The sequence below is a fragment of the Amblyomma americanum genome, chromosome 4, assembly GCF_052857255.1.
Source record: "Amblyomma americanum isolate KBUSLIRL-KWMA chromosome 4, ASM5285725v1, whole genome shotgun sequence".
Classification (NCBI taxonomy): domain Eukaryota; kingdom Metazoa; phylum Arthropoda; class Arachnida; order Ixodida; family Ixodidae; genus Amblyomma; species Amblyomma americanum.
Genome location: NC_135500.1, coordinates 187,182,360 through 187,208,975, shown reverse-complemented (window position 1 = coordinate 187,208,975; position 26,616 = coordinate 187,182,360). Strand labels below are relative to the sequence as shown.

Sequence of the window (26,616 nt, the reverse complement as noted above, 5' to 3'; positions counted from 1 at the left end):
TATGAATCAACTCACCCAACAACGCTTCTTGTTGTACTGCTTTCTTTTTCCAACTTGATTGTTATGCATAAGTTGCAAAACACAAGAAGTATTTTGGGATTCATTTACCGAGTATAAAGAACGCAGTAGAAGCTAGATGCTTATCAACTCGCAAAGTAGTGGCCAATGACGTTATTGCATACTAAACATTAAATATCACAATTTCTGCGATCGCAGTGGGTGTTGAGGCATCATTATGTCCGACACAATGCAGAAAAAAATGATTAAAAACTGCATGCTTGATTTCCATTGCAGGGCCCCTTTAGTGTTTAAGAGACAGATTTGGTCGGTAAAGTTGTGCAGTCTGAATTGATGTGAACGTGATGCCTTTGGAGCTGACCTGTATGGATAAAGTGCTTCACTGCAGTCTATTTCTGAAAGATGGTAGAAAAAGGCACCAATATAGCTTGCCCAATTTCCATCCTACACTATCACTTGAGCAGTAATGCAAGAGATGCAAGAGACTGTCACACCACAAACACATGGTTTCATTTAGTCAACACGAAAGCAATCACCTTCACAGCGATTCAGACTGTGCAATAACGAAAACCAGGATAGTAAAGAGTTGGACACGGTGAAGATAACAGACAAAATAAGCTCTTGTCTTGTATTTTTAGTCTTTATACAATACTGTGTTGGCTCATACATGCTTTAAGGGCAACCTGCTAGGTATTTGTGCAGTCATGGTGGAATGAAAGTCAGTCAACTAAATAACTTGCGCAAATAATGAGTTAAAAATCATAAGTAGATCCAGTATGAACTTTATATGTTGTGACGAAAACCCAGATATGTTGGCTCTTTTCTGCAGGTACAGAAATAAGGAGCATTTTAATTACAATATCCTTTGCAAGAGCTTCTTACCCCATTTAATGCTATGTTTTCCTAACCACTTCACGCCAAAGACCTTTTCTCAGAACAAGAATGGCTTATCTATACCTCAATCATTAATTCTCCCAAGTTCTGGAAATGCCCCAGTACAAAACAGAAAAAAAAAATTGTTCCTCCACTCAAGCAAAAAGAAGTCACTTTAAATGAGTGCTACTAGCACCGTCGTCTTTCTACAAACAACCAATTGTTGCCTTAGTATACTAGGAGCGAAATGGCACTTGTGAAGCTACCACAACAAATTATTTTTTGGTCCCTCATAATCTGAGACACTCTATAAAGTCAGTGGCCTCTCTTTGAAGATCAGACCGCATGAGAACAAAGTAACTTGGAGAGAGAGCGTGTCCTTAAAGTGCAGATTTATGGTTGACTCGTGGAGGGAAAAGTTGGGGTGCGGGGCGGATTCCTATAGTGCTTATCCTGAACTATTTTTGTCAAGGAACTAGAGGACAGTGATTCTTGATATAAAATTTCGAGTTTAGGAGGTGACAGTATCCCCCAATACCCGCTCCTCTGCTTCCTTTTAAATCCACCTGGTGGCCTCTATTTAACGATAAGTGATGTAGACAGGTTTGTTAGTGTTCAACAGCTCACATGAGAGCGTGTCGGACATCAGTTCCGTCCATAGGCTGCAAGCAAATATACTGGCTGCACCTGCATCATCCTAATGGATCTACTGTATTAAATTGTCAGAGCTCAAAGCTGTGCAGATGCGTTAGCTTGATTATTTCTAATTTAGTAAATTTTGAATTGCACTAAGAGTAGAACTACTACATGACATTCACTCACTGCTGTCACTTAGCAGTGGTGTTACTTTTGTGCATTTATATTACAATACTTCATAAGAAATGTTTGAATTTGCTTCCCTGAACATTTGGCCTCCTTGAAAGGTCTGTACACATTCATTGAGCATGTGAACAATGGCAATCTTTGCTAAGCCACCTCTTGCACCACTAAAGCCAAATCATGATCAACATTCCCTGAGGAGCCAAGTCTATGTATGCCCAACCTTTCCTCTGCCAACTCCAAAGTTGAACCTTCCCCACCAGACCATTTCACTGCTATGGCCAGCCATTAATGACTGTATATAAACATCTGAACACAAAATATCAGCCACATGGTTGTACACTGCTTTCTGCACGTGAAAATAAAGATATCTTGATTTCCTTAGCACTTTTTGAAAGCTGGCAAGGTACTCTGAGGCCAAAATTTCAAGAACCCCAACTTTAGAAGGCCAATGTCCTGAAAGGAACACTAAGGACAATTCCATCCAATATTTTCCTTAGTAAGATTTGGCTTTTTGGCCCTTTGTAGCTATGCTGGAATTCGATTAGCAACAAAATACATATGACTGCTGAAAAATTTGGAGTTGAGGAATTTTTTCTAGGAGTGTGCGAGCAGTGCTGTTCGAAACGAAATCTGATATGAATAGGCTAGCTTTCTAACCAAATTGAATATGAATAGCGCAGTTAAAAAAAAAAAGAGTTGAATACGAATTGAATATTTGCGATTATTCGCTACTTGTGCAATATTCCTACAAAACGAATACTCATGCATTACAATGAAGCACTAGTGGCAGCGCTCTAAGTCATGGAAGTAAAGCTGTGGCTGTCAAAAGATACAACACTGATGTCCATCGGGAAAACATGCAAATACGATGTCAGTATATTAACTTGATGCCAATCCTTAAATATGTATATGAAAACTACCTTTTGCTATTGAAGACAGTGTATAAACTAAAACCAAATCCCAGTTGATGAGAGGGGCGAGTTTGAGCCATGGCCTCCAACATTGGACATACTGAATGGGTTTGTTAAACCTAGCTGAACACCGTTGCACTGGCCAATCTTAAAGGCCATATGTATGAACATTATGAATGCCGCCAAACGAATGGACTGCGCCGTAGTGCTGCACCGTCCTTTCTACACAGACAGATCGCGGTAGCATGCTGTGTGGCATCAGAGTGGGCTCCGTTTTTTAAAAAGTTGTCAAAAGAAACTACAGCATGCCCTATATGAACTTCCTGCCAATTATTTTAGAACTATTCATAAACACGAGAACAGATTCGATTCGTTTCGAATAATTTTGCACACGCACTGTTTGATTCGTTCACCAAACCGAATACCAGGATATTCGATTTGCTATTTGAAAATTTCGAATATTTGCACACCCCCTGTTCTTTTTCTCAATGTAATTCAAACCCACGACATTGGTGATAATGTCAAGATAGATGGACTCTTTGACTGGTCATGCGCATGAATAGCAGTGTGATCTAGCCTCCCGAGATCTGCAAGGATCTCGGGACATTAAGGTTAAGGGCGTTGAACCATCATCCTGCAAGGAAAATTAGTATTTGATGTCATCGTAGGTTGCTGTCAAAAAAGGCCTACGGTGGTAATTATCTGTGTTTCAATTTCAGCTCTTTCTAGCTTAGAAAGGTTCTGTTTTCAACTAAAGTAGCTTCTTTGTCATTAGAATTTGGTAATCTATTGATTTATGCCTACTCAAATTTGTCCCGAGTGTTGCTTTAATAACCCTAAGCTTCATTGCTAGGATCAACGTACACAGGCATGTGCAAGGAACCCTTCTCGAGCCATTGCACATATTTGCGAATTGCATTGAGGAATTCTGTTCTGTAAGCCTTCTGAAATAGAATGCAGTGGCTAATGTGCTCCAGCCCAATGATGTGGGTGCCATCCTGGCTCCAGCTGCCACACTTCCACAAGGGCAACATAAAGAGATGCTGTCCTGCTATTTCTGAGTACGGGACAGCATACCAGGTTGTCTAGTCAGCTGCCGCCTATGCTGATGTACTTCTTTTAGACACAGTGTAGCCTTTAGCTGCTAGGCCCCAGCTTTCGATATAATGTGTTCAATATGTAATTTTTGTAAATAGTACTAATGCCAACACTGCACAGTACAATGCGCATCGTTAGAAACACCACTTTAAGCAGTGTACATCTCGCGTTTTTGTGTCTATTGTGCAACACTTCAGGCATTTCCGAAGCTGGGTGTGCATGCACAAGATTGACACACACGTATGGAAGCTTGTAAAGTGCGTTTTCACATTTGATATAGGCTCTTGTACTGTGCCGACATTTTGTCCACAGCAATGCGACAGAAAGCAGGACAACGAAGCTGTTTGTCTAAAAAGAAATTTTCCGGATGCCTGCTTGAGGCCACTGTTTTTTTAAGAGCTGCTTAGAACAAACTCTAAGATACAGTACCAAGGTGGTTGGTTACACAAGCACAAGCACTAATATAAGGTGATTTCAAAGGTGACAATCTTGGTAGTGAGAACTGTCTAAACATTCAGGCTACCAACAGTGCTGTGTCTTGCAGATCATCATGAACTGCACTGCTCATAAAAAGTTATTACGGAGGGCTAAATAAAGCAAAACAATCAGGTAGCTAGTAAATATAAGAGAAAAAGCAGCTTGACAGCCCTCAAACCTTGTAACAAATTTAAAATGCATGTTTCATGTAACAACATAAGAATGTTTACTATTTAAATTATGCATGTGACATGTAAACCCATTTAACATTTCTTATAATACGCAAGAGCATTAAAGCAGCTTGCCAGGACTGAGCATTTAATGATTAGCATAAAAAAGTTTTTCCACAACACAGCGTTTTAAAATACAAGTCTCGAACACTGAGGATCCAGAAAAAATTTTATACACTGATCTTGGTGATTGTACACAACTGTACGAGGAATAGAGTTTTGTAATAGGAGGCCAAACATGACTGCGTCCGGAATGCATTTGCCAATTCCAATGTTACTCCAGCTGTTGAAGGGAAAAGGTTCCAACCAAACCAACTTGTTAAATCTTACTGTTTAGGACTGTATTAAAATAGGAAATCAAAGAAATGTATGAACATTTAACACGATTCTGATCTAGCTTAAATTGTTTCAGAGTTAGCAGAATCTATTCATTCAACTGTCGCATTTCTCTAAGATTACACCTCTACTGTACAAGGGTACAATGGAGACGAAGCATAGTGGCGAGTAGTTGACGGATAGTGACAGCAAGTAAAGGGTATAGTTGGCGATTGGGTTCCTCATGCAGCTCTAGAACATTGAAATACGAGGCAATTCAGAAAAATTTTATTCCACACATTGTGGTTGACATTAGCAGTGATAAAACAAAGAAAAACCTTTTGCGCAGTTTGCTGTAAATACAAGGCAACAGCACATCAGCCGTTGTGCAATGAATTTTCACTTTCCTCTTTTCAATTAGCATCACATTTCCAAAACACTATAAGCTTTGGGACTGTCCCCTGCTGAATGAAATTCAGGGGTCAGAAGCAAACCCAAAAACAAAAGTGTACTTTGGCGCCAGATTCTGCATCTGCACAAGTTTATCAGTGCTAAGTGCTTCATTTACCTAGGTCTTCTATTCTAAAATAAACAAAAAAACGTGGCTCTCTCAATTTTCTTTAGGACACCTTGATCAATCTCAAAACTGTATAGACTTTCCCAGATTTGACCACAAACTATGTTCGTTTTTCCTCAAGGCATCAAGCTTCCTACAGCTGGCAGCCTTGGAAGTATAAAACTAGTGGCTCATTAGCATGTACACCTCAAAAGTGCACTTATCTTCTATCAATGTAAGTGGGTTGCACTCCTTTGCAATCCTGTATGCATTTTGCAAAGCTGAGAGCTCATAAATCGGAAGACGTTCAAGTGCTATGGACAAGTGGTGAGCCATATTTAATAGCTGCTCCAAAAGAATAGATCAAATCTTACTTTAGTGACAAGGACGACCAACTGACTTGGTGCTGACACATGGTTGTGCAACAGTGTGAAATAGATGCAGTAAGCATAGTAAAGCAAGTGTACAAGGATCAATGCTGAACTGTCGCCCAACAAGGCTGGTACCAACCCTCGTTTCCACTCACATCTTATCAATTCATGCAGTATACTTAAGACTACCAACCTAATTGTAGCCTAACTGCTATGAACTGCTACAGATTAGAGAAATACAAGAAAGCCCCATAAAGAGCACAAAACACTTCAGACAGCGATAAGTGCTGACTGACGCCAAAATATGCAAACAAAACAAGGGCTTTCAAGTTGAGTCAAGGTCATGCCAAGAAAACAAGAAACTGTTCGAATGCACATCAACGCCTGTCGAATCGGCAACATGCACCTGCAAAAAAACTCGAAGCACACTTGGAGGTGGCAGTGGGAACCGCAGTGCCATATTAAATGTGAAACCTCACCCCATGAGTGTTTTGACATAATTACTCTACACAATCAAAGAAGAATGATGTGAAAGGACTACTATAATTCCTAAGGATGCATTTTTTTCACCAACAGCATTTATGTGCTTAGCACATCACATTCAGCTTTGTGAATATGATAAAGCCGGATATGGTTATGCTGAGGTTATGCCTTTGCTTCCTCAAAGGCATAACCTTAGGTATAAAGGCATTACATGTACAGTACATCCATCTTCAAGTAAAGTGTATAGACAAAAAAATTGGACTACAAAACTGAGAGATGGCTGTAAAAATGGAAGCTTTCCAGTGCTGTAACTGGAATGAGAAATAGAACTTATGTATGTGCTTGTAGCTCTGAAGGCCATGTCCGTTTGATAAATCATAGAATTAGTATTCAAAGCACACTCTGAAGGTTGTCAGGGTATGACCTTGTGGTGTAAAAAACTATCTTTCCCAACTGTTCCAAAAGTATCAAAACTTGTGCATTTCTATCACGCAAGTGCATAGTATCCAGGGATGAAACCACGCTCTTTAAATCAAACTGTCATGTCTTTCAATGCTAAAAGGTAGAAAAAAACTATTTATGTATATTTTTTACAATGTTCAATGCTGTGAGTGTGTCTTGATTTATGTACAGAAAATGGTTTTCAAGTGCACTAAAGGCTTTGTACATTAAGCAGTGCAACACTTTTGAGTGCAGTGCACACTGAAGTTTTATTGCTCATGCCTTGTTGATACACTATTTTGTTACTCCCAAACACAGTGTGTTTTGATGTGAAAGCTGTATGGCAGTCCAAGCATGTTACTCATTCAGGTTGAAGAGAATAAACAAACCATAAATATGTGGTGCTCCCTCTTTAATCAGCATTTGGCTTCATCCTAAAATGGCTTAATGCAGAGGCTGAACAGCTTGTTATAAGGGCTGGCAACCAAAGGCATGAAAGGACTGTTTTTCTCATGGCCTTGATGACCATGGCCTTTTTGATTAGCAACAAATTACCGTTTCTTGTAGAGACAAGGCATCAGCTTAAGTGTTGGGAGATGTGGGTGCTGAGTGGTGCTCCGGACCTTCTTAAAGTCAAACAGCACAAACATCTTATTGGATTCATCCTGTCAAACAAAGATATGCAAAATTAAAAAGCAGGCAAGACAATATAACACAAATATCACATTCCAACTCTGCTGTGGTCGCATATAAAGAATAATCTTACTCAGTTAACAGATTAATGATTCAGGTTTTAAAATTATGTTTCATCCAAGCCAGCCTCCAATGAGCATAAATTAAGAAACGACATGAAGAACAACATGTCAAATTTCTTGTCAAAAAGCAACATGAAGAGTGCTAGAAGCTCCAAGGAAGTATAATAATAGGTGCTCCAAAAGCAGGACAACAAACCATATTTACTAGCGTACAGGCTGGCACGTTTCTTTTTTCAGAATTGTGCACTCTGTGTGCGGGGGGGGGGGGGGGGGGGGGGGGGGGGTCATACGTGAATCATAGCCCGGGCAGAGTGCAAACCTGGCTGCGAACACAGCAAAGAAAGGAAAAAAACTGTGCCAACGGTGCTACTGTGGACAGTACCAACTGGGAGGATTACAAACGCACAGTGAAAACACTCCTTGACGACCCAGGTTATGAAAAACTGAAAAAGGATCCAACTTCTCAACTTCAGACTAAAGTGAACAGACTTCTGGCATAAATCTTCTAACAGAACTTGGAATCAAAGAGCCTCTATTTATGCCTAACCTGCAGGAACGGCTGAGCACTGGCTATTTATGGACTTCGAAAAATCCGCATGTTTGGTGTTTCTCCGACCGATCGTCGACTTCACCTTGCCGCTTCAGGCACTCTCTATCCCCACTGAATCCTCTCCCCTCTGACAGGCAACATATTGACATAAATGGGTGCAGCTCCTGTTATTTTGTCGGAAGCCTTTGTCATGCACAAGTGAACATGGATGAGTGCATGGTGTCCTTCAACGTGGCATTTCCGTGCTTCTTGTCGTCGCTGCAGGAAAACAGGCCCTCGACGCAGATGGAGACCCTGGCTCCAGGACAAGCCTGAACAAAGGAGAACTCTGCTGGCTTTTGGAATTCTGCCTGAGTAGTACATTTTTCTCTTTCAGAGAAGAATTGTACAGGGAAACGAGCGGCACTACACTACATTGGCGCAGCCTTTTCTGCACCTGCAGTCAACCTGATGATCGAGGTTACTGAACAGAAAGCTCTGCAGCCCATTCAGCAAAAAACAAAAGTGTTTATGCACTATGTCGATGACTGCTTGTGCATTTAAAAAAAATTGAAGGTGGATAACTTCCTTGCGCTTGTCAACTTGTTTGAGCCAGCGATCCAGTTCACCGTAGAATGAGAAAAAGACACCACCTTGCCATTCCTTGACATGCAGGTAAAAAGACAAGAAGAACTGGAGTATTGTGTTCCTCAGAAGCCGACAAATTCCAGCCGCTACCTGTACTTCCACTCTTACAGTCCAGCGAACCACAAGGCTGCCGTCTTATCAATTCTTTTGTCAAAGGCAAAGACTATCTGCTCCATGGAAAGTGAGAAAAGGAAGAAAGAAGCTGCCATGTTCACCGATCTTCAGAATGGCTACACCCGGAGCATGTGTTCCATCATCAGGCCATGAGGACATAAAAACTGGTTACTAATGAAGCGAAGGAAAACACTCACATCATAGCATACACAAGGGGCATCAGCGAAGTGTTGGCACACATTCTGCTAAAGCAAAACATCTGTTTCCCAAAAACCCATGTCAACGCTTGGCTATGTCCTCGTGCAACCCAAAGACCGTGTTCCCAAATAGAAGCAGCAAGGTGTGACCTACAAGATCCCCTGCGCTGCATGCCCCGCCTCGTACATTGACGAGACAAGGAATTAAGGTGAGAGCCTTCAACAACACAAAAACACCTGGAGAATGGACACCAAACAGAGTGCCCTAGCCAAGCACTGCGGACGTTTTTACCACAGAATCGTTTCTAGCGAGTCAGATTGCTGGGCATAGAACTTAATCCATTTCCTCCACTGTGCTGCTCAATTGCTCTGTCGGTTACGCCGATACCGATGGCGAGAGACTAGGAGGCTTCATCTAGAATCGTGGCACATCCAGAACACAAAAGGGAACATGAACAGCTGCCTGGGCTCTATGCCCTACACCTACGTGAATGGTTTCCGTCACGCAACAACAGGAAATCAAGGTCTGCTGCTTGCTGCATGCTGAACATTTAGTTGCCTTTGAAGAAGGGAATGAGCTAGTCCTGAAAAGGTGGGATTTGTTTCAGCAACACCTGGTTGGTGCCAGAGTACCCTCTATGTTACATACCCAAACAGACAGACTTCTGTAAAACATGTTCTCATTCAAATCATTTCATGAGTAGAGGAGTTGACAAAACTGAAGCAGTGGCATGCAGGTAGGATAGTCTGGCGATGCACCAATCCATATAAAAAACGGCGTTCAACTCGGCAAGAACTCTGGCTCAGCTAGGTTAGCTTGTCAATGTGCAGCAGGCAGCCACCACCACGGCCTGGCAGTGGAGGTCAGCGAACAACTACCCATGTAGCTGAGCTACCTCTCAGCCTAGCAGTGAAGGCCCTCCGATCACCGCCACAGCTGCCGTTGTGCGAGCAGCAATACACCAGGCTATTGAGGCTTTTGAGGGATATACATATATGGATGACTGATTTCTTGCCATGCCAGTCATACCCCAAGGCAGGTCTTACTTCAGGAGCCTGTTCGAATTAACCCCAGTGCAAGCCCAGCAGCGTACAAATTAACAAGTGTTCCACGCCATACTTAATTAGCAATGGCCGGAACCATATCAACAGTCCGAATTCCCGTAATAATAGGGTTGAATTAGCAAGCTTTAACTGTACAAGACACGCTCACTCCTGCTTCATAACAAACAATTAAACAATTAATATGTCTCGTTTACATTTTCTCATAGAGGATGATTTTTGATAACAGAGCGTACCACTGTTACCATTGTTTGCGAATACAAACATGTGTGTTAACACTTGTTTAGGTTAATGGTGTCAACAAAGAACTAGTGTCCTTTATAGCAATATAGCAAGCAACACACAAAGGCTGTACTGTCAAAAGTTATGCATTACCTTCCAAAATAAACGACCATTTCTTGACAGTGTACGTTGGTTCCATTATTTAAATATCAAACCAGGTGAAAACGATTCATTACGAGATAGGACAGAGTCACGGTTTGTTTCAAACCTTTGCTTAATCCATGGTGCAAGATCATGCACAATACAGAGGTCTACATTTCTGATGTAGGAAAAATAAACTTGATCTTATACGATTTGACTTAACATGAACAAAACCTTTTCTTCACCAGAGTTATGGTGCCACACACAGCTATGGTGAAGAGAGACTTCAAAGAAAGCTTACCATATGCTCAGGCTCAAAGCCAAATTTCTTCATTGTCTTTGCAAAGCCCTGAGTTGACAAGAACCTGCTTCTCACTTCAGCAATCTTCAATAAACCACTGAAAAACAAAAACAATAAAGCATATAACAACAACTAAGCTACACTAGTCATAAATGAGATCAGACCACACCAGCAATGGCAGGGAAAACACTGCAACACTGCCAAAACCTGCACCAGTGCCACACATCCACTGGTCTAAAGCAAATGATGCAAACGAGCTCAAATGATGTTTCCAACCCATTACTGCACTTGTTCAAAAGGTCAAATAAAGTAAAACGCGCCACTTCTCTGAGGCATGAACAAAAATTGCACACAATACTGACCTGATGCTTTTGTCCACAATCTCAGATACTTTTGCGCATATAAACTCTTTTGTCTGTGTGATGGTAATGGGCCCAAGATCCCTACCAGTAAAATACTCAGGTGTGGTGGCAACTCACTGTAATTGCATTTAGCCACTGACCACTGCTGCATTGTGGAATCAAATAGCATGTAGGTTCCCTGGCGGTCAGTCCCTGGCCTTAACTCAAGCTAGCCGAACACCGAGCACAAAAAAAAAGCCACACACCACGAACATATTCCATGCGTTTCTTTTCTCCCCCCCCCCCCCCCCATCCTCTGCATACTCTTCTCTCCCTGCACATACTATCACAAATCCACATCATCACATTACCCTCCTTTTTAATGCAGGTGTGCAAAACTATTCTCGTAGTTGGTTGAGGACAAGGAATGGTGCATCGCACAATCATTGTTTGCATAGCACACATATGCATTAACAAAGTATAAGGAATAGGCGAAATGCACATACCAGTGTAATAAAGAAGAACACAAAACAACAGGAAAATTCCACAAGAAATATGAAACATCATACCGGGCGATCCACTCTTAGCGTGAAAACACGAGTGTGTGGCTCCGCTCTTCGAGGCGCCAGTGTGTCTGATTAGGCTGCATATCAAAGCAAAGTGGTTGACGACGAGAAGCACCACTCTCGGGTGTCTCTGAGCATATGCCACTTTGCTTCAATGTACAGCGATGTCATATGCAGGGCCACTCCAAAGAGCAGGTCACACATGAGGAAACAATTTCAAATGTGATTCGAATAGTCGGCACCTACATTGTCAATTCCTGTGATGTACTCAACACTGATGAGGTATTCTTCTGACAACAAGCTCCAGCGCAACACTCTATTGTTCACATGTCAAGTTGACCATAAGTACTGGAGGAGTTGATAGTCACACTGAATGATGAACGGCTCCTGAACGAGTTGATAAATTTTCAGACAGCCTAGACAAGCACCTGAAACTGCCGCTCGATGGTGTAGTGGTGTGTTTCTTGTGGCAGTGGGTTATGACTGGAATTTGCTATAGGATGCAGTATGTCACCACTTCCTTTTTGCCGTAAAACCTCACCTAGGCTAGTGCTTGAGGCATCTTTGTGGTGTACAATAGGGCGAGAAATGTCAGGCACTTGTAGGATGGTGGTTGGACCTAGCTTGCTCTTGAAAGTGTTGAAGGTTCCTCTTGCAATGAACCTCAAGCAATGATGCTGATTTGGCCTTTCTTAGATATGTATGGGCTTAGCTGTCGTGGCATAGTTTAAGAAATGACAGCAGAGCTTTCTTGGTAGATGGATGCTTTGCGGCTAAATTGATTTGACTGTAGATGGCTAATTCGGTGGCCAAGAAAAGCAATAGTGCGCTCCCACATCTTGCACTTGCTTGGCGTAATAGTGAAGCTGGCATTTTATGTCTACCGAAAGACGCACCGCAACAATCCATGGGTTCAATGCATGTACCAGTAACAACAACTACATCGTCAAAATAGTGATCTTTATTTATTATTTATTTGCAAATACTGTTGGCCGTGGGGCGTGACACTTGAGGAGTAACATGTTCACTTGCAATTACACAAAGTATTGCACTTTAAAAGGCATATTTTGAGTTTATTAAGTAGCATGATAAGCGTTTATAAAGCAGATAAAGAAGCATCTGAAATACAGATACTCTAAGCACCTTGTTATTTTTGTGCTAAGATGCTTAATTATTTTATTTGGCTTCATGAATACTGTTACCAAAACCCCGAATCCACGCATTAATGTGTACGCTAATTCTTGCTTTCCAAGGACGATAGCAGAATGGAATGATTTACCAGCATCTCTTTTGCAGTCCAGTATGTTAACAACATTTGAAAAAGCTATTTCCACTTCGCACTATAATGTTTTATCAATGCAATACATCGCCTAACCGCTTGGTGATTGCATCTCGCCTAAGGTGAAGACTGGAAATGTGGAAATGCTTTCCTTTTTCTTTTCTGTGTGAATTAACTGATTTCGAGTAACATGTTCACGTGCAACTACACAAAATACAAAGTTCGTCTTCATCTACACAATCACATTTCTTGCAACGTAAAGTTTTATTTTACAGAAGCAGTGCTAATAAATATTCACTCCGAAACCAGTTAATTCACACAAAAAAGAAAAAGGAAAACATTTCCACGTTTCCAGTCTTCACCTAACGCAAAATGCAATCACCAAGCAGTTAGGCGATGTATTGCATTGGTAAAACATTATAGTGCGAAGTGGAAATAGCTTTTTCAAATGTTGTTAACATATTGGACTGCAAAAGAGATGCTGGTAAATCATTCCATTCTGCTATCGTCCTTCGAAAGCAAGAATTAGCATACACATTAATGCGTGGATTTGGGGTTTTGGTAACAGTATTCAAGAAGCCAAATAAAATAATTAAGCATCTTGGCACAAAAGTAACAAGAGGCTTAAAAGCCGGAGTATCTGTATTTTAGATGCTTCTTTATCTGCTTTATAAACACTTATCATGCTACTTAATAAACTCAAAATATGCCTGTTAAAGTGAAATACTCACCATAATAAATGTTCACCAAGTTTAAGTTGCAATATTTAAGTACCACTTGATATTGACTATTAATATGCTACTGAATCACTAACTATTCACTAATCACAAAAATAACTTTAAATCACTTGAAAAGAATCAAAGACGAGCTGTACACTTTACTTTTTTTTAAAACTGTAGTAGTATGGTTTTCAATCTCTGTAATGCATTGAAATTTAATCCCAGAGCTAAGTACTGGTACAAATTTGTTCAAATGAAGTATTTTCCTTTGTTATTCTGACTTAGAACACTCCGTACAGCATGCCCATTAATATTATGAACCCAATACACCTCTCATCACTCTCTTCCCCACCCTTCAAGCTGTATTTTGTTATGAACAACTCATTTAAGCATTCATATTTTTTTTCTAAACCACCCATGAACAGAAAAGCATGTAAACCCACTGTCAATAATCCTTTACAGTTGTAAATGATCATGGTTAGATAAACCATACAGCATTGTCATATATTTTTTTTATTTTTCTAGTGTACACACTTGGTGCTTTTTTATATTCTGTTTCTCATAATTCTATGCTGCCATTCTTTTTGCTTGACTGAATCTGCATTTCCCTTTTGCTTGGGCCTTGCAGCCTGCAGTGTAGCACAAATAAATAGATAAATGGAAGAAAAAGCCATGGTCAAGTTGAACCGTCACTACTTACCCCTTCTTTAATATGCGATTTGCTTCCAGGACAAACATATTCAGGTTGGTTCCCATTAGTGACAAACAGAACACAGCAACGTCAACAGCTTGATTGGGAAGAGGAACCTGTAAAATGCAAAAATAAAGAGAACAGTTACCCTTCCCTGCATTACGAGTGATCCAGAGAACTGGTAGAAAACTGTTATCACCACAGTATGATGGTAAAAGGCGTACATATCTCAAAATATATGCTACAGCTTAAAACATAAAATATGTCACGTGATGTTTTTCTTTGTATGAAAACCCGCCCATTATGTAATGCCCCCTACAAGGAAACGTTAAGGTAATAAACTGAACTGAATGTGGCAAAACCCTGCCGCGGTGGCTTAGTGGTTAGGGTGCTCGGCTATTGATCCAGAGTTCCCGGGTTCGAACCCGACCGCGGCGGCTGCGTTTCGATGGAGGCGAAATGCTAAGGTGCCCCGTGCTGTGCAGAGTCCGTGCAAGTTAAAGATCCCCAGGTGGTCAAAATTATTCCCGAGCCCTCCACTACAGCACCTTTCTTCCTTTCTTCTTTCACTCCCTCCTTTATCCCTTCCCTTACAGCACCATTCAGGTGTCTGCCCATATGCCAGATACTGCGCCATTTCTTTTCCCCAAAAACCAATTTTCAATTTTAATGTGGCAAACCAAAAAAGGCCGGACTCAACAAAAAAAAAAAAAAAGCTGAGTTGAAGAAGGCACCCATTGCTTTCTCATGTTCTAATGTTTGATTTCTGCAACTAATATGCAAGATCAACATGCCTAAAATATTTGCTCACATAAGTAGGTTCTTGATCACTGAAGGAAGCCTTATGTTTACATGACATCTGACATTAAAAAGAAACATGTAAAATCGTTTAATGAAATCTTGTCTCAAATCTTTCAGCTCAAACGGAGGAATCGGTTCTTGCAGCAAAAGCCACACCTGACGCAGCAGACATGTGGCACCGGGACTAGTGACAAGTTCATTCTTTTTCTTATTCAACACACGATTTGCCTAAATTTTGTCATCTTTCTTCAACAAGAAAACCACAAAAAATGACACGGGAAACATGAAAATACCACTTGAAGGGCCCCTATGCAGAAAAGCAGGAGCACCCTATACAGTTACACTCATGATAAGCTGAGCCAAATGCTGCAGCAAGATTCAGCACTAAATGTACAGGGACATGCTCCAGCACAAAAGTATTTTGTAGATATTGTGCCACATGACTAAAAACTGTACATTTGAGAGATATTTATCAGTTATTTTTAAATCTGTTGCCAGTTTTTACCTTTGGCTGTTTCAATTTTTGCAAGTCACGCATTTGGAATAAAGGAGTGTTTTTGTGCCACTATTTACCGTAAGTATATACATAGGACAGCACTGAGGCATACCTCATTTTGCTCACTGTGATTCCATTTATGCAATGAGAAAACAGTTGGCGACATATAAAATTTCTAAATTTTTCAAAAATAAATACTCTTTAGAACATCTGTTTATGATAGGATTATAACGGTTGTGAAACTCCGATTCACCACCATAAATTGCAACAAAAGTCATATAGCTGCTTTCTGCATATAGTAAAGCATATCTATACCAAATTGTGTTATGATGCGACGAGAGTGACTGCAACGTCATGCATAAGCACTGAGGTTGCATGAGTATGATATAAACAAAGACAAATGCGTCTCAAGTGTTTCGAAGAGTATGTGGTGATGCAGCTTCTGGGGAAATAAAAAAAACGCTAGTTTAGAATTTTTTTTCTTCGAGCTATGAAACTGTTGATGCGTCTGAAAACAAGAAAGCATGCTGTATCTGTGTGCAGTACCGCAGTAGAAAGAAATGCTGCTATTTAAATTTTCCGCCATCATGGATGTAGCTCAGGTGTGCTCGTTTTTTGGCCACTTGGTGTGTTTACATCGCAGGTTTTAGTAATTTTGCATCTACATCTGGCACTGGTATTGTTAAACATGAAGAAGAAAGGATTGCACATAACTAAAACAAGCAAAAACCAAAAATGCAATTTTTCGACAAATCATTGTTTCACCCGCATGTCCCCTTAAACATGAGATTATGTGTGATTTCCAGCAGTAGCACCACATTTTCTCTCCAGTCACTACATGTGAAATGGTGGTGACAATATGCTGCCATGAAAATACAGTTCGGATGTGCTCCAGATTGTGCATGAATAACTCCACAGACACACAATGCAAGTGAACACGCAGTGCATGTAACTGATGTAGTCAGTGATGACAATGCCATCTAGGAAAAGAGAATATAGAGGGCACCCGTGATGCACACACAGACGATCACACCTTCGAAAGAGTCTGCAGAGTTCCTGCAGTGGCGAAAAGCAAGGGCGGGAACCAATGAGAGTGTGCCGTGGTGAACATAATTTATTCACTTAGGGTGCCTTCACTTCACTACTACTATGTCAGTTTATCGGACAATTCCCGCTGGACAATGTTCAATGGAAACACCCAGGAACCACCAGAATATAAACCAGAATCCTCAAAGTGATTGAAGAGGATCACAATTAATGAGAATTTGCATCTGGAATTGAGTATGGAGACATAAGCATGCCAATTTAATGCACACACGGCATTTTTTAAACTGGCTTACACAAACTCTCATCTAAATCACAAAACGCACAGATCATCTGACGTATTTCCAGAATTTTTTTTTTCTATGACAAGAACGCTCGCACTCTCAAAGAACACGAGTCTAATGGTTAAGAGGACTATATGACAGTTATGAGGAAACGCTCACAGCGAAAGGTGTACAATAACCACAAGCTTTTGCAGAATGCTAAGAAAAACACCGCAAAAGTACCTAAAGACGTTTTGGAGATTTACGGCTTCAGCACATGAGAAGCCTTTCAAAGTAACATGATAAGTTGGCTAAACTTCCCCATAAGAACGGTTTTCAGAAAGCAACAGCCAGCTCACCTTGCTCATGTCACACACTGTGACATGTTCATTCAGGGCAATGAGGTCAAAAGAATGAACCTTGTTCTTTGCAAGTTCTTGAGCTATCTTTGCTTCACCACAGCCAAGGTCAGCAATAACAGTCGACTTGGGCCTGGAAACAGTGGTACGAAATTAGAATGCAAGAACCTAGCCATCCAAACCAACTTGTCCAAATGACAAGGTTTGTCAGATATTCTAATTGTCTATTTTGGGACTAACTCCTGTGTTAAGGAAATGACTGCAAGTTAAGGGCCACAACAGAATGCACGATAAATTATGCGCTGTTGTGTGCTGCCTTATGTGCTGTTATTTGTAATAGCACAAAATGTCACATGGGAAAGCTAAACACAAAGGTATATCCTCAAATCGGGTGAAATCTGTGGTGTCCCTATGCTGCAGCAACTACCAGCACTACTTTGCAAGCTTTCCATTGGCGACTCTTCTGCTATTTTCATTTGAGTGTGACAGCTTGGTAAGCAATAAAGTAGACAACAAGGCAAAGTGAGTAAGATGATGCATGGTCCACCATATGTCAACATGATTTTCACACAGCTTAGCACTAAGCCAACTTGAGACAAGATTCCTGTACCGGCACTAATATCTGACATCTATTCATTACTTTTCTATCTCTTACCTTCCTCCTTTGTTTCCCGACTGCTTTTCATTAAGCACACACACAAGCACTATAAAAGCACTAAGGTTGCACTAGGAACATGACATATTCAATGAATACAGCTAAAACAATAGAGGTGCTCACTACACCCAGTTATGTAAAGCTGTTCACAATTCCAGACTACTTCAAACTTTAATGCTGCAGTTACATTAACAGTGATAAGCAATGTTCCTTTTTTCTTGCCCCTGGTGCCATTGCAATGAATGGCATTAAGCCAGTGTTGATGCACCATATCACTACTGTTAAAGCCAACTGATATGTGCCACAATGTCTAGTACAGAAACTGTGTCTGTAACAAACACAAAATAGCATACACATGAATCAGTAAATGGATGCTATTGATGTCAGCAAGTTGCTGAATCTAGTGATAAAATGCAGGCAACTGATAAAGCCCATAACACCATAACACTGCTTTCAGATATTTCCTTTCAAGGAGTGGACACTGGACAAGCGCTATGCTTGAACTTGCTCTTGTGCGTTCATATATTACGAGAAATAAAACTGAAATGACTCAAATCTTCTACAAAACAAACTCTAACGCACTATCTAGGCTCAACTAATAACCATACCTGAGGTCGCCGCAGCGCAAGCATCAAACTGCAATCTGAAACAAATGGCGGTAAGAAGCCTCACAGTACCGACTTTTTCAGATACATCCAGAATGTTCAAAGAAAAGCTGTTTTCCCTGTACTTTGTCAGCATGCTGCATGGCTAGCCAGCATGGCTCAAAAAGCCAAATATCCGGCTACACGATGCACACCTGTCGTTCCTAATTTTCATTTGCTTGAAATGCACAACAGGAAGCAACCAGAATGCAACTTACATACTACGCAAGGTGTCTATGATGATATCGACAGGGTTCACAGGCCACTTGGCTACTTGCTGTTCGAATCCTTCATGGTAAACCTGGAACGACTTAGGGTCGCTCTCAAATGACTGAACTGCTTCATCGCTTGCAGTCGTGTATAGCTCTTCATTAAGCATGCGAAACTGTGCTGCTCGTATTCTGGCAAGTGCCCTCTCCCGAACATCAGAAGATGAAGCAAGAGTCAATGGACGCCTGCGTTGATTGGTAGTTTTTTTCACCAGAGGGTCAGCAACAGGCTGCTTAGCAAGTGTTTCCGCTTTGAGCGACGATTCCTCATGTGTGCCATCGGGAATGTTTGAGTTTGAAAGCTTTGATGATGGCTGTTCACTGGGATCTTGTAAAGTGAAGTTACTAAATGATTTACACGTCTCTTCCTCTGCTGACCAAGTAACATTGCTTTTTTCATCCACATTTCCAGTCTCCTTTCCCTTCTTTATTCTACGTTCCCTTTTTGAAGACGAAGATGATACTCTAATAAAATCTTCAGAAGTCTTGCTTGAGGCCCCTTTTTGAGTTGCAGCGTCTTCTTTTTCTAGCGGTTTTCGTTTCTTCTTTTTTCGCTTCTTTTTTCGTTTTTCGTTTTCCACGTCCCCGCTGTCACACTGCTGCGGTGGGCATGTTTCAGCGACACGCGGTGGCCTGGTACTCGTTTCAGCTGGGTCCAAACCCCTCAGGATCGAAGTGACACCGCCCCTCAGCTCTTCGATGAACTTGGCTTCGTCCGCGTCGTCACCTGCTTCGTGCCCAGGTTTCTTTACTTCCCTTTTGTTGCTTTTTGTGGGTCTGCATGGCTTCCCATCGTTACAGCCGGAGTAGTCGGTACTCGCTTCTCGTTTCGTTTTCTTTTTTTTCTCAACGGAGTCGCTCACTCGAAAATCTCCCTTCCGCTTTTTAGGGAGCAAGCCAATTTCCGAACTCACCACGTCAGTTTCATGCTTCCTTTTCGCCTTTTTGCGACGCTTTTCGCCAGCAAAGCGAGCACGCTTGCACTCGGTATCTGAAGATTCACTTTGCGGACGCCGTTTGCTTTTCCTTCGAGGCGACAGATGCAGTGCATCCATGCTCGCAGTGAGTCGGTGGGACGTTGCGAATGATCGACGACTTACAAAACACGGCAATCCATTGCGCACCTAAGCTGCAAGTTGTCGTAAATGGATTATCATTTGTTCCAGTAACGAGGCCGACGATTCTAAAATAGAACAGCACCGTATTCTTGCGCTGTTCAGTCTTACTGGCGACACCGTGCCGCCACGCAGGACAAGCGCTGTCGCACACTAACACAGCAACTGCTACACCTTGTAACTTTACACCAAGACGAAACACGATGACACAAGCGCTGCTATGCCGATGTGCCGATGCTGACACATGAACGACACGACCACACCACGTGCTTAATCACATGCGATATAGTGCTAGACAAATGTCATAGCAGCATTGTGCCACGAGTAACTGGACAAAAGAGCACAATTTCCTGTCATCGAGTGCCTGAGGTAGTAGTGGTAATAGACGGGTAGATGGTTTGTGGGAAAGTGGATGGATGGATGGATGGATGGATACGGCTGAACCCTTTACATCAAGCGGTGGCTCAAGCCACCTAGCCTAGAGGACGCCGCAACTGCCATCTAATTGGTCCTCAGTGAACTTTTGTTTTGCTCATTGACGCCTTGACGTTGACCGCACCTGAATTCAAACCTTCGCAGGCCGTAAATTTTTTTTCAAACTTTTAAAGCGTTTACGGGTTGGTATGATCAACGTTTGTAAGTGGTTTGTAGCTATGTTAATTGTGAAAAGCTTCCCATAGGTGGCGCTACATTTCCAATTTTGAGTGCTACTCCTGATACGCGGAAACTTTAAACGCTGCATTATACTCCAAAAAAAAAAAATTAATAGTAAAGGCCGAAATTAATTCGCAGTTGCGTTCTCTCCAGGATGGCTTATTCATCTATATAACTGTTTTCTCACTCAACTCCTACCCGACCCGCACACAAACGAAAGCACACCTGTGACTCGAAGACGTTTTATGGCACCACCAGACCGCGGCTTTAGCGGCTTAGGTTGCTACAGTGATTTCTTTACGCACCCCATATCCCCATAGTAAAATGGAGGAGAAGGGGGGGAGAGGGGTACACACGTCTTTTTTTTTCAGTATGCACTCCGTTAATTCGTCACTATTTTTTTTTCTACACACGATGGGGAATTTTTGTTTTGAGTGTTGGAGTCGATCATGAACGTTCCTATAACTTGGATACAGCTTAAGGCCAACTCCGTTTTCTTTTAACATTTTGAGTTGTTAATCAAATTTCCAGAGCTCTTCACTACGGCGTCCCTCATAGCCTGAGTCGCTTTGGGACGTTAAACCCCCATAAGCCATAAACCGGACATCACATTCCTTAGAGTCTCTTCGCTCCGGCACTAAATACCGTTTTTCAAGATACCAAGCAGAAGTATTTAAAAATAGCAAAAGTCAGCAAACAAACAAACCCTCGTTTTCAACCAAACGATGACGTCATGAGTCACGACAGATTGTCCTATGACGTCACGGGTACTGTCGTAAGGCCTACCGTGTGCGTGTTGATTTGCTAAATTGGCGACTGTAAGTGAAAGCTTGGGTCATTATTTGTTTCAAAAGACCAAAATTCCGCTCGAAATTTTGACCCTCATTAAACGCAGAGCAAATATCAACAGCCGTGCGTCCAGTGATGCCACACACGCAAAGCCGCCCGTAGAAATCTCCCCGATTGAAACCACGAAATGGGAAATTTTAAAATTCGTTTGCACTCACTTGAAGATTCTGAAATGGAATCCGACATTTTTTTTTTTTTTCCTGGAACGCTACCACTGCCCCTATTGGTGCGAAGCAAACATCAGTAATACTGCAGCGTGGCTTGACAGTTGGGCTTGTTTGTGCATAGTTTATGAAAAAAAAAAACTGTAGCGCAGCAGAATACGAAAGACAGCTCGTGCTGCTCGTCTCCCTTACTGTGCCTTTAGTGTTTTGCTGCGCTGAAGTTTTTTTTTATGTATAATACTGCGTTAATTTTATTTTCGGAAATAAGATCACCTTCTTTTTTCTTGATACCTTGGCGGAACTTAGATTGTATTGTGTACATGTTCCCAAGGGGCGCCGCAATTCTTTAATGTTCGGAGCCCCTCCGCCGCAAAGAGGCCCCATTCATAATATTCATAATATTTCGGGCATAATTTCACGTTCTCTTTTTACCAACCTTCTCGGGCTGTGCACCTCGATCGCGGTCTGCGCTCCCGCACCCTATTACACACACACTCACACACCGAAGCAAAAGGTGTACACTTTCAACTGCCGACAGCTATACGGTTGTCTCACTTCAACGACACTTCATTGTGGAGATTGATGGTGAGCGGTTTGGGCTGTGAGGTAAAAACCCGGGCCACCGGAGAGCATGCTCAGTTTTCTTGCAGCTTCTAGGTCCTTGCAGAGGAATGGACACACGCCGGCCTTCTTCGCGGTCTCATCGAGTCCTTGCCAGTTCTTCATACTCAAAATTGGTTTTTGGGGAAGGAAACTGCGCAGTATCTACATGTCTCACATATCGGCGGTTACCTGAACCGCGCCGTAATGGGAAGGGATCAAGGAGGGAGTTAAAGAAGAAATGAAGAAAGAGGTGCCGTAGTGGAGGGCTCCGGAATAATTTCGACCACCTGGGGATCTTTTACGTGTACTGTCATTGCACAGCACACGGGCGCCTTAGCGTTTTGCCTCCAACGAAACGCAGCCGCCGCGGTCGGGTTCGAGTCCGGGAACTCAGGATCAGTACGTAGCCGAGCGCCCTATCCACTGAGGGCGTTCGGCTACTGATCCGGAGTTCGAGTTCTTTTCTGATGATGCCCTTGTGGCCTGGTAGCCACTAGAAAACGAAATGCGGTCGTTCTACAGCAAACTTACTGAGATTATTATTACTATTAAGAATCCAGGTTGCTCAGGCTTTGCATCTCGCAGCGCGGATAGTCGGTTGATGGAAATTGCATTGGATACACGACATCTTGTTTCGACAAAATAAAACAGTGAATATATATTACGGTCGCAATGTAGTGAGTAGGCATATAAGCCAGGTCGTCACCCGACCCCTGTGAGGCGCGGAACCACATGTACGGTTGCTTTCCTAGAAGCGAGTGATGCCTCAGCACTTAGTTACACAACTGGAAATGGGGACCAGCCCATGAACTCGCTCGGCGAGTCCTGTTTCTCAGTGGGCAGGTTGATCATTGGTTTGGTTTTATGGGATTTAACGTCCCAAACTCCCTCAGGCTATGACAGACGCCGCAGTGGAGGACACCAGACAATTTCGACCATCTGGTGTTCTTTAACGTGCACCGACATCGCACTGGCCTCTAGAGTTCCGCCTCAATCGAAATTCTACTGTCGCAGCCGGGATCGAACCCGCGCCTTTTGGGTCACCAGCCGAGAACAATGACCCCTGAGCTGCCGCGGGCTATGAGGGAGGTTGTGATGACGGACGCCACAGTAGAGGGCTCCGGATAATTTCGGCCACCTGGGGTTTATAACGTGCGCTGACGTCGCACAGTAACACGGGCCTCTAGCATTTCACCTCCATCGAAATGCGAACGCCGGAGCCGGATCAAAACTGCGTTCTTCGGGTAAGCAGCCGAGCACCGTAACCACTGAGCCACCGCGGCGGCCGCAGGTTGACGAGGGTGGCTCATTACGTAGCAGGTGATGCTCGGACGGACGGGCTTTGTTTCGTAGGACGGGTGCATGGGGTCAATAGCTGGATATGCGGTGCCATGTTTGGCAGGGATGTGATCTATTTACAGGTGCACATTGGCCACAGAAACAGGATGTCGAGAGTCAGGCAGTGCCATCTTTACCAGGAAACACTTGGAACGTTGGCGGGAGTCTAAAGAGGCAGTGCGGAGCCGGATTAATCGATGTCTGGTTGGCCGGGTGGTCGTCGCATTTCCAAGCGACAGCTCTTTGTGAAAGGTGAGTGCTGCGAAAGGTATGCGATGTCGTCAGGTGGCAAGCTGCGCAGGAGCAGAATCTCGCTTAACTATGGCGTGTGCCGCCTTGCTGCCCGGTATCGCGCTGCCTACTGAGCACAGTACATCTCATAGATGTCTACAGAAAGCAAATTTATCTCAGATATCTAAAACTACGCAGGACGCGTCTATAACAAGTATTTTTATTTCGGGAATTATACTTTTCCTGACGTCTACACAACATTTCTATTAGTCCGGCTTACAATGCCTTTGCTGTGCCCGTACAAGAAGACCTGTTCAATGCTATAACATTAAAAGCCTCAGCGGGGGGGGGGGGACTGCGATGTTGCTCATAAAATTGGCCCATTGGTTGGGAGGAAGTCATGTCCTCAGACAGCAAGTGACGTCCTTTCTTATAAAGGCATATCAACAGCTTTAATCCTATTCCATTGCCGACACAATGTAATCAGGTGTCCTTGTGAATATTTGTTATTTTTCACTTGTTCAAGCGGGAATCAAGACTCGCATTTAAACCTGACTGCTACTACTGCACAAAGAATAAACTAATAGCCACAGAAATACCTTAGAAAAGTTCGTTGATCAGCTGCTCTTCACTTGTGCATATGAAGACTCCATTTTCTTGGTAGAGTGAGCCGAGTGCATGGTTTGGATTCCTTGACATTTCGCGCACAAGCATGAGTGACTCTTTCAGTGTTTGTTAAGCGCTGCAGTGAATTAAAATTACGCATCAGCAATTGTATCGTATCGAAGTTTTTTCACCGACCTAAACCAACTTTGACGTCACAGCCATCGTTCGCTTGATGAAACAGAAACAGCATGAGGGAATACACTAAATTATAAATTATTTACCGTTTGTAGGCGAATACCACGCGGTGATACATGCATTCAAATGTCTTATGCATCATTACAGAAAAGAAAACTAAAACTAAAATCAGCTGTCTGTACTCTGAACAACTAGCTAGCTGTCATACCGACGCATACTGTGTCCCATCAATATGTAAAACAGACAGGTATACTCCCCTTTGGCAAGAGGGGGGTAACGTCACATGAGCGGAGCATACCCATTGGCTGGAGGGGAGCAATGTCACTAGACAGTAGACGGGAGCATTCCCATTGGCTAAGGGAAGTGAAATCACTTCCGGTAAAGGCATCAACCTCTATCAGATTGCCAACGCATAATAGAATATGGTGTCTGATTTGGTTTGGTTTATCGGGGTTTAACGTCCCAAAGCGGCCAAGGCTATGAGGGACGCCGTAGTAAAGGGCTCCGGAAATTCTGCCCACCTGGGGTTCTTTAATGCGCACTGACATCGCACAGTACAGAATGTGGTGTCCCTGTGAATTTGTTTTTCACTTGATGCATGAGCAGGCCCTACCGACGCCTGGTTGCTGGTGAACACATGGGATGCGTAGTTGAACGCTGTTCGTGGCTGGCTGCTCGGATTGCTTCAGTGGTGGCTGCGAGGCCTACGGTGTATACACACCGCGAGTATCAGCTGTGTTTAGGAGCTCCTGACAAAGGAGCGTAAAAAAACTTGACACAGCAAGCGCAGGTGGGGAGTAATGAAGGAACGCACGGGTATAACGGAATGCCGCTCATTCCTTTAGTTAAACTTTACTCCATGAGTCACTATTCTTTTGTGCATGCTTGCACAATCATATCAACGAGAAAAAAAGACCATAGTACGCATACCAACCAAACGGGTAAGAAAAGGCAATTGCCACATTTACGTTCGCAGAAGATACCACTAGCACCGGGAACAGAGGCTGAAAAAATGCATTAACAAAACACGCGGACAAACAATGGGAAGAGTGTCTCATATATTGTCATTCCGCGCATGTCATCCAGCCAAGACGAAAGGTTTGCTGTGAGTGCTTTCTGCGTGCAGTATGTTGGACGCTACTGTAGCAGTATTGTTGCCTTCGGTCTGAAAGGAATAAGTGCAGAATCAGGTGCTGTTTTTGCAATTGAGCGCCGCCACGTGTTGTTTATGCATACAGATGCCGAGCACGAACATTTTTTTGTGAAATGTCTCAAGTATCGAGACTACTCGAAGCGCGCCGCGACAGACTATATGTTCCCTGGCCGTCGACGTTGGCATGTTACAGGTGTTTTTGTTAGGCTGACAACGCCGTCACAGCTGCTTGGCGTCACATATAGCTATCGGCGCAAACATACTCCCGCGTGAGTTCGCGGCACCTTTTGACGAAGAAAGGCAAGTTAGGCTGCCTGAGAGGTAGCTGCAGCAAAACAGAAGGGCGTATACTTGGGGCTCAGATCGTGCGTTAGGAAGGAAGCGAAAGTTCCACCGCCCAAGCAACGCTTGATGGCATTGTATCACGACGAGCACATACACATACGCTGACATTTTCGGCCTTCCTGCTTGAAAAAAAGGTGAAACGGTCGGCGTGGACTCGTGGGCACGGTGCCTGAAAAACCCTTCTGCTACGGTACCTGCGCTCAGAAAATGAATAGACCCAAGAATATACAGTGACTGATTTCGTCGACACACACAGGTATTGACAGGAAGATGGCTCAGCGACACAATTTATTTAGACGATTAAAAAGAGATGATTGTGCGGCACTTTATTATGAGACTCGTTTTCGCAAACATCGCTAAAACTGCGCAGGCAAGCAATACGACAAAGCTTAACTGAGCCGGGTGAAAGTGCTTGACGCTTTGATATATACTTGTCAAAGCCTCTCTTGGGGAACTTCAACTTATTAATGCAATGACCATCTCTATCTGGTTCATTTTCTCCTGCTCAGTTGCCCTGTCCACTTTGAGTGATTGTTTTCTGCTATCACTTCGGACATAAAGTCTAAATTTTAATTGATCGCTAAGGAACGACGAAGCGAACTGGCGCGTACGCCTTAATTATTCCAACATAAATATGAGCAAGATTAAGCAGCAAAAATGAGGGAACAGATG

General features: G+C 42.7%; 1 protein-coding gene across 1 annotated transcript; it reads right to left on the bottom strand.

The window, feature by feature from the left end:
- Window positions 1-6,990: 6,990 nt before the first annotated feature.
- Window positions 6,991-20,074, bottom strand: LOC144128839 (uncharacterized). The gene is made up of 5 exons (XM_077662599.1): window positions 18,641-20,074; window positions 17,124-17,256; window positions 14,170-14,276; window positions 10,565-10,661; window positions 6,991-7,260 (listed from the first exon to the last, which is right to left on the bottom strand). The coding sequence occupies exons 1-5, from the start codon at window positions 19,744-19,746 to the stop codon at window positions 7,147-7,149; spliced, it is 1,557 nt and encodes a 518-aa protein (XP_077518725.1). The 5' UTR covers window positions 19,747-20,074; the 3' UTR covers window positions 6,991-7,146.
- Between the last annotated feature and the right edge of the window lie 6,542 nt (window positions 20,075-26,616).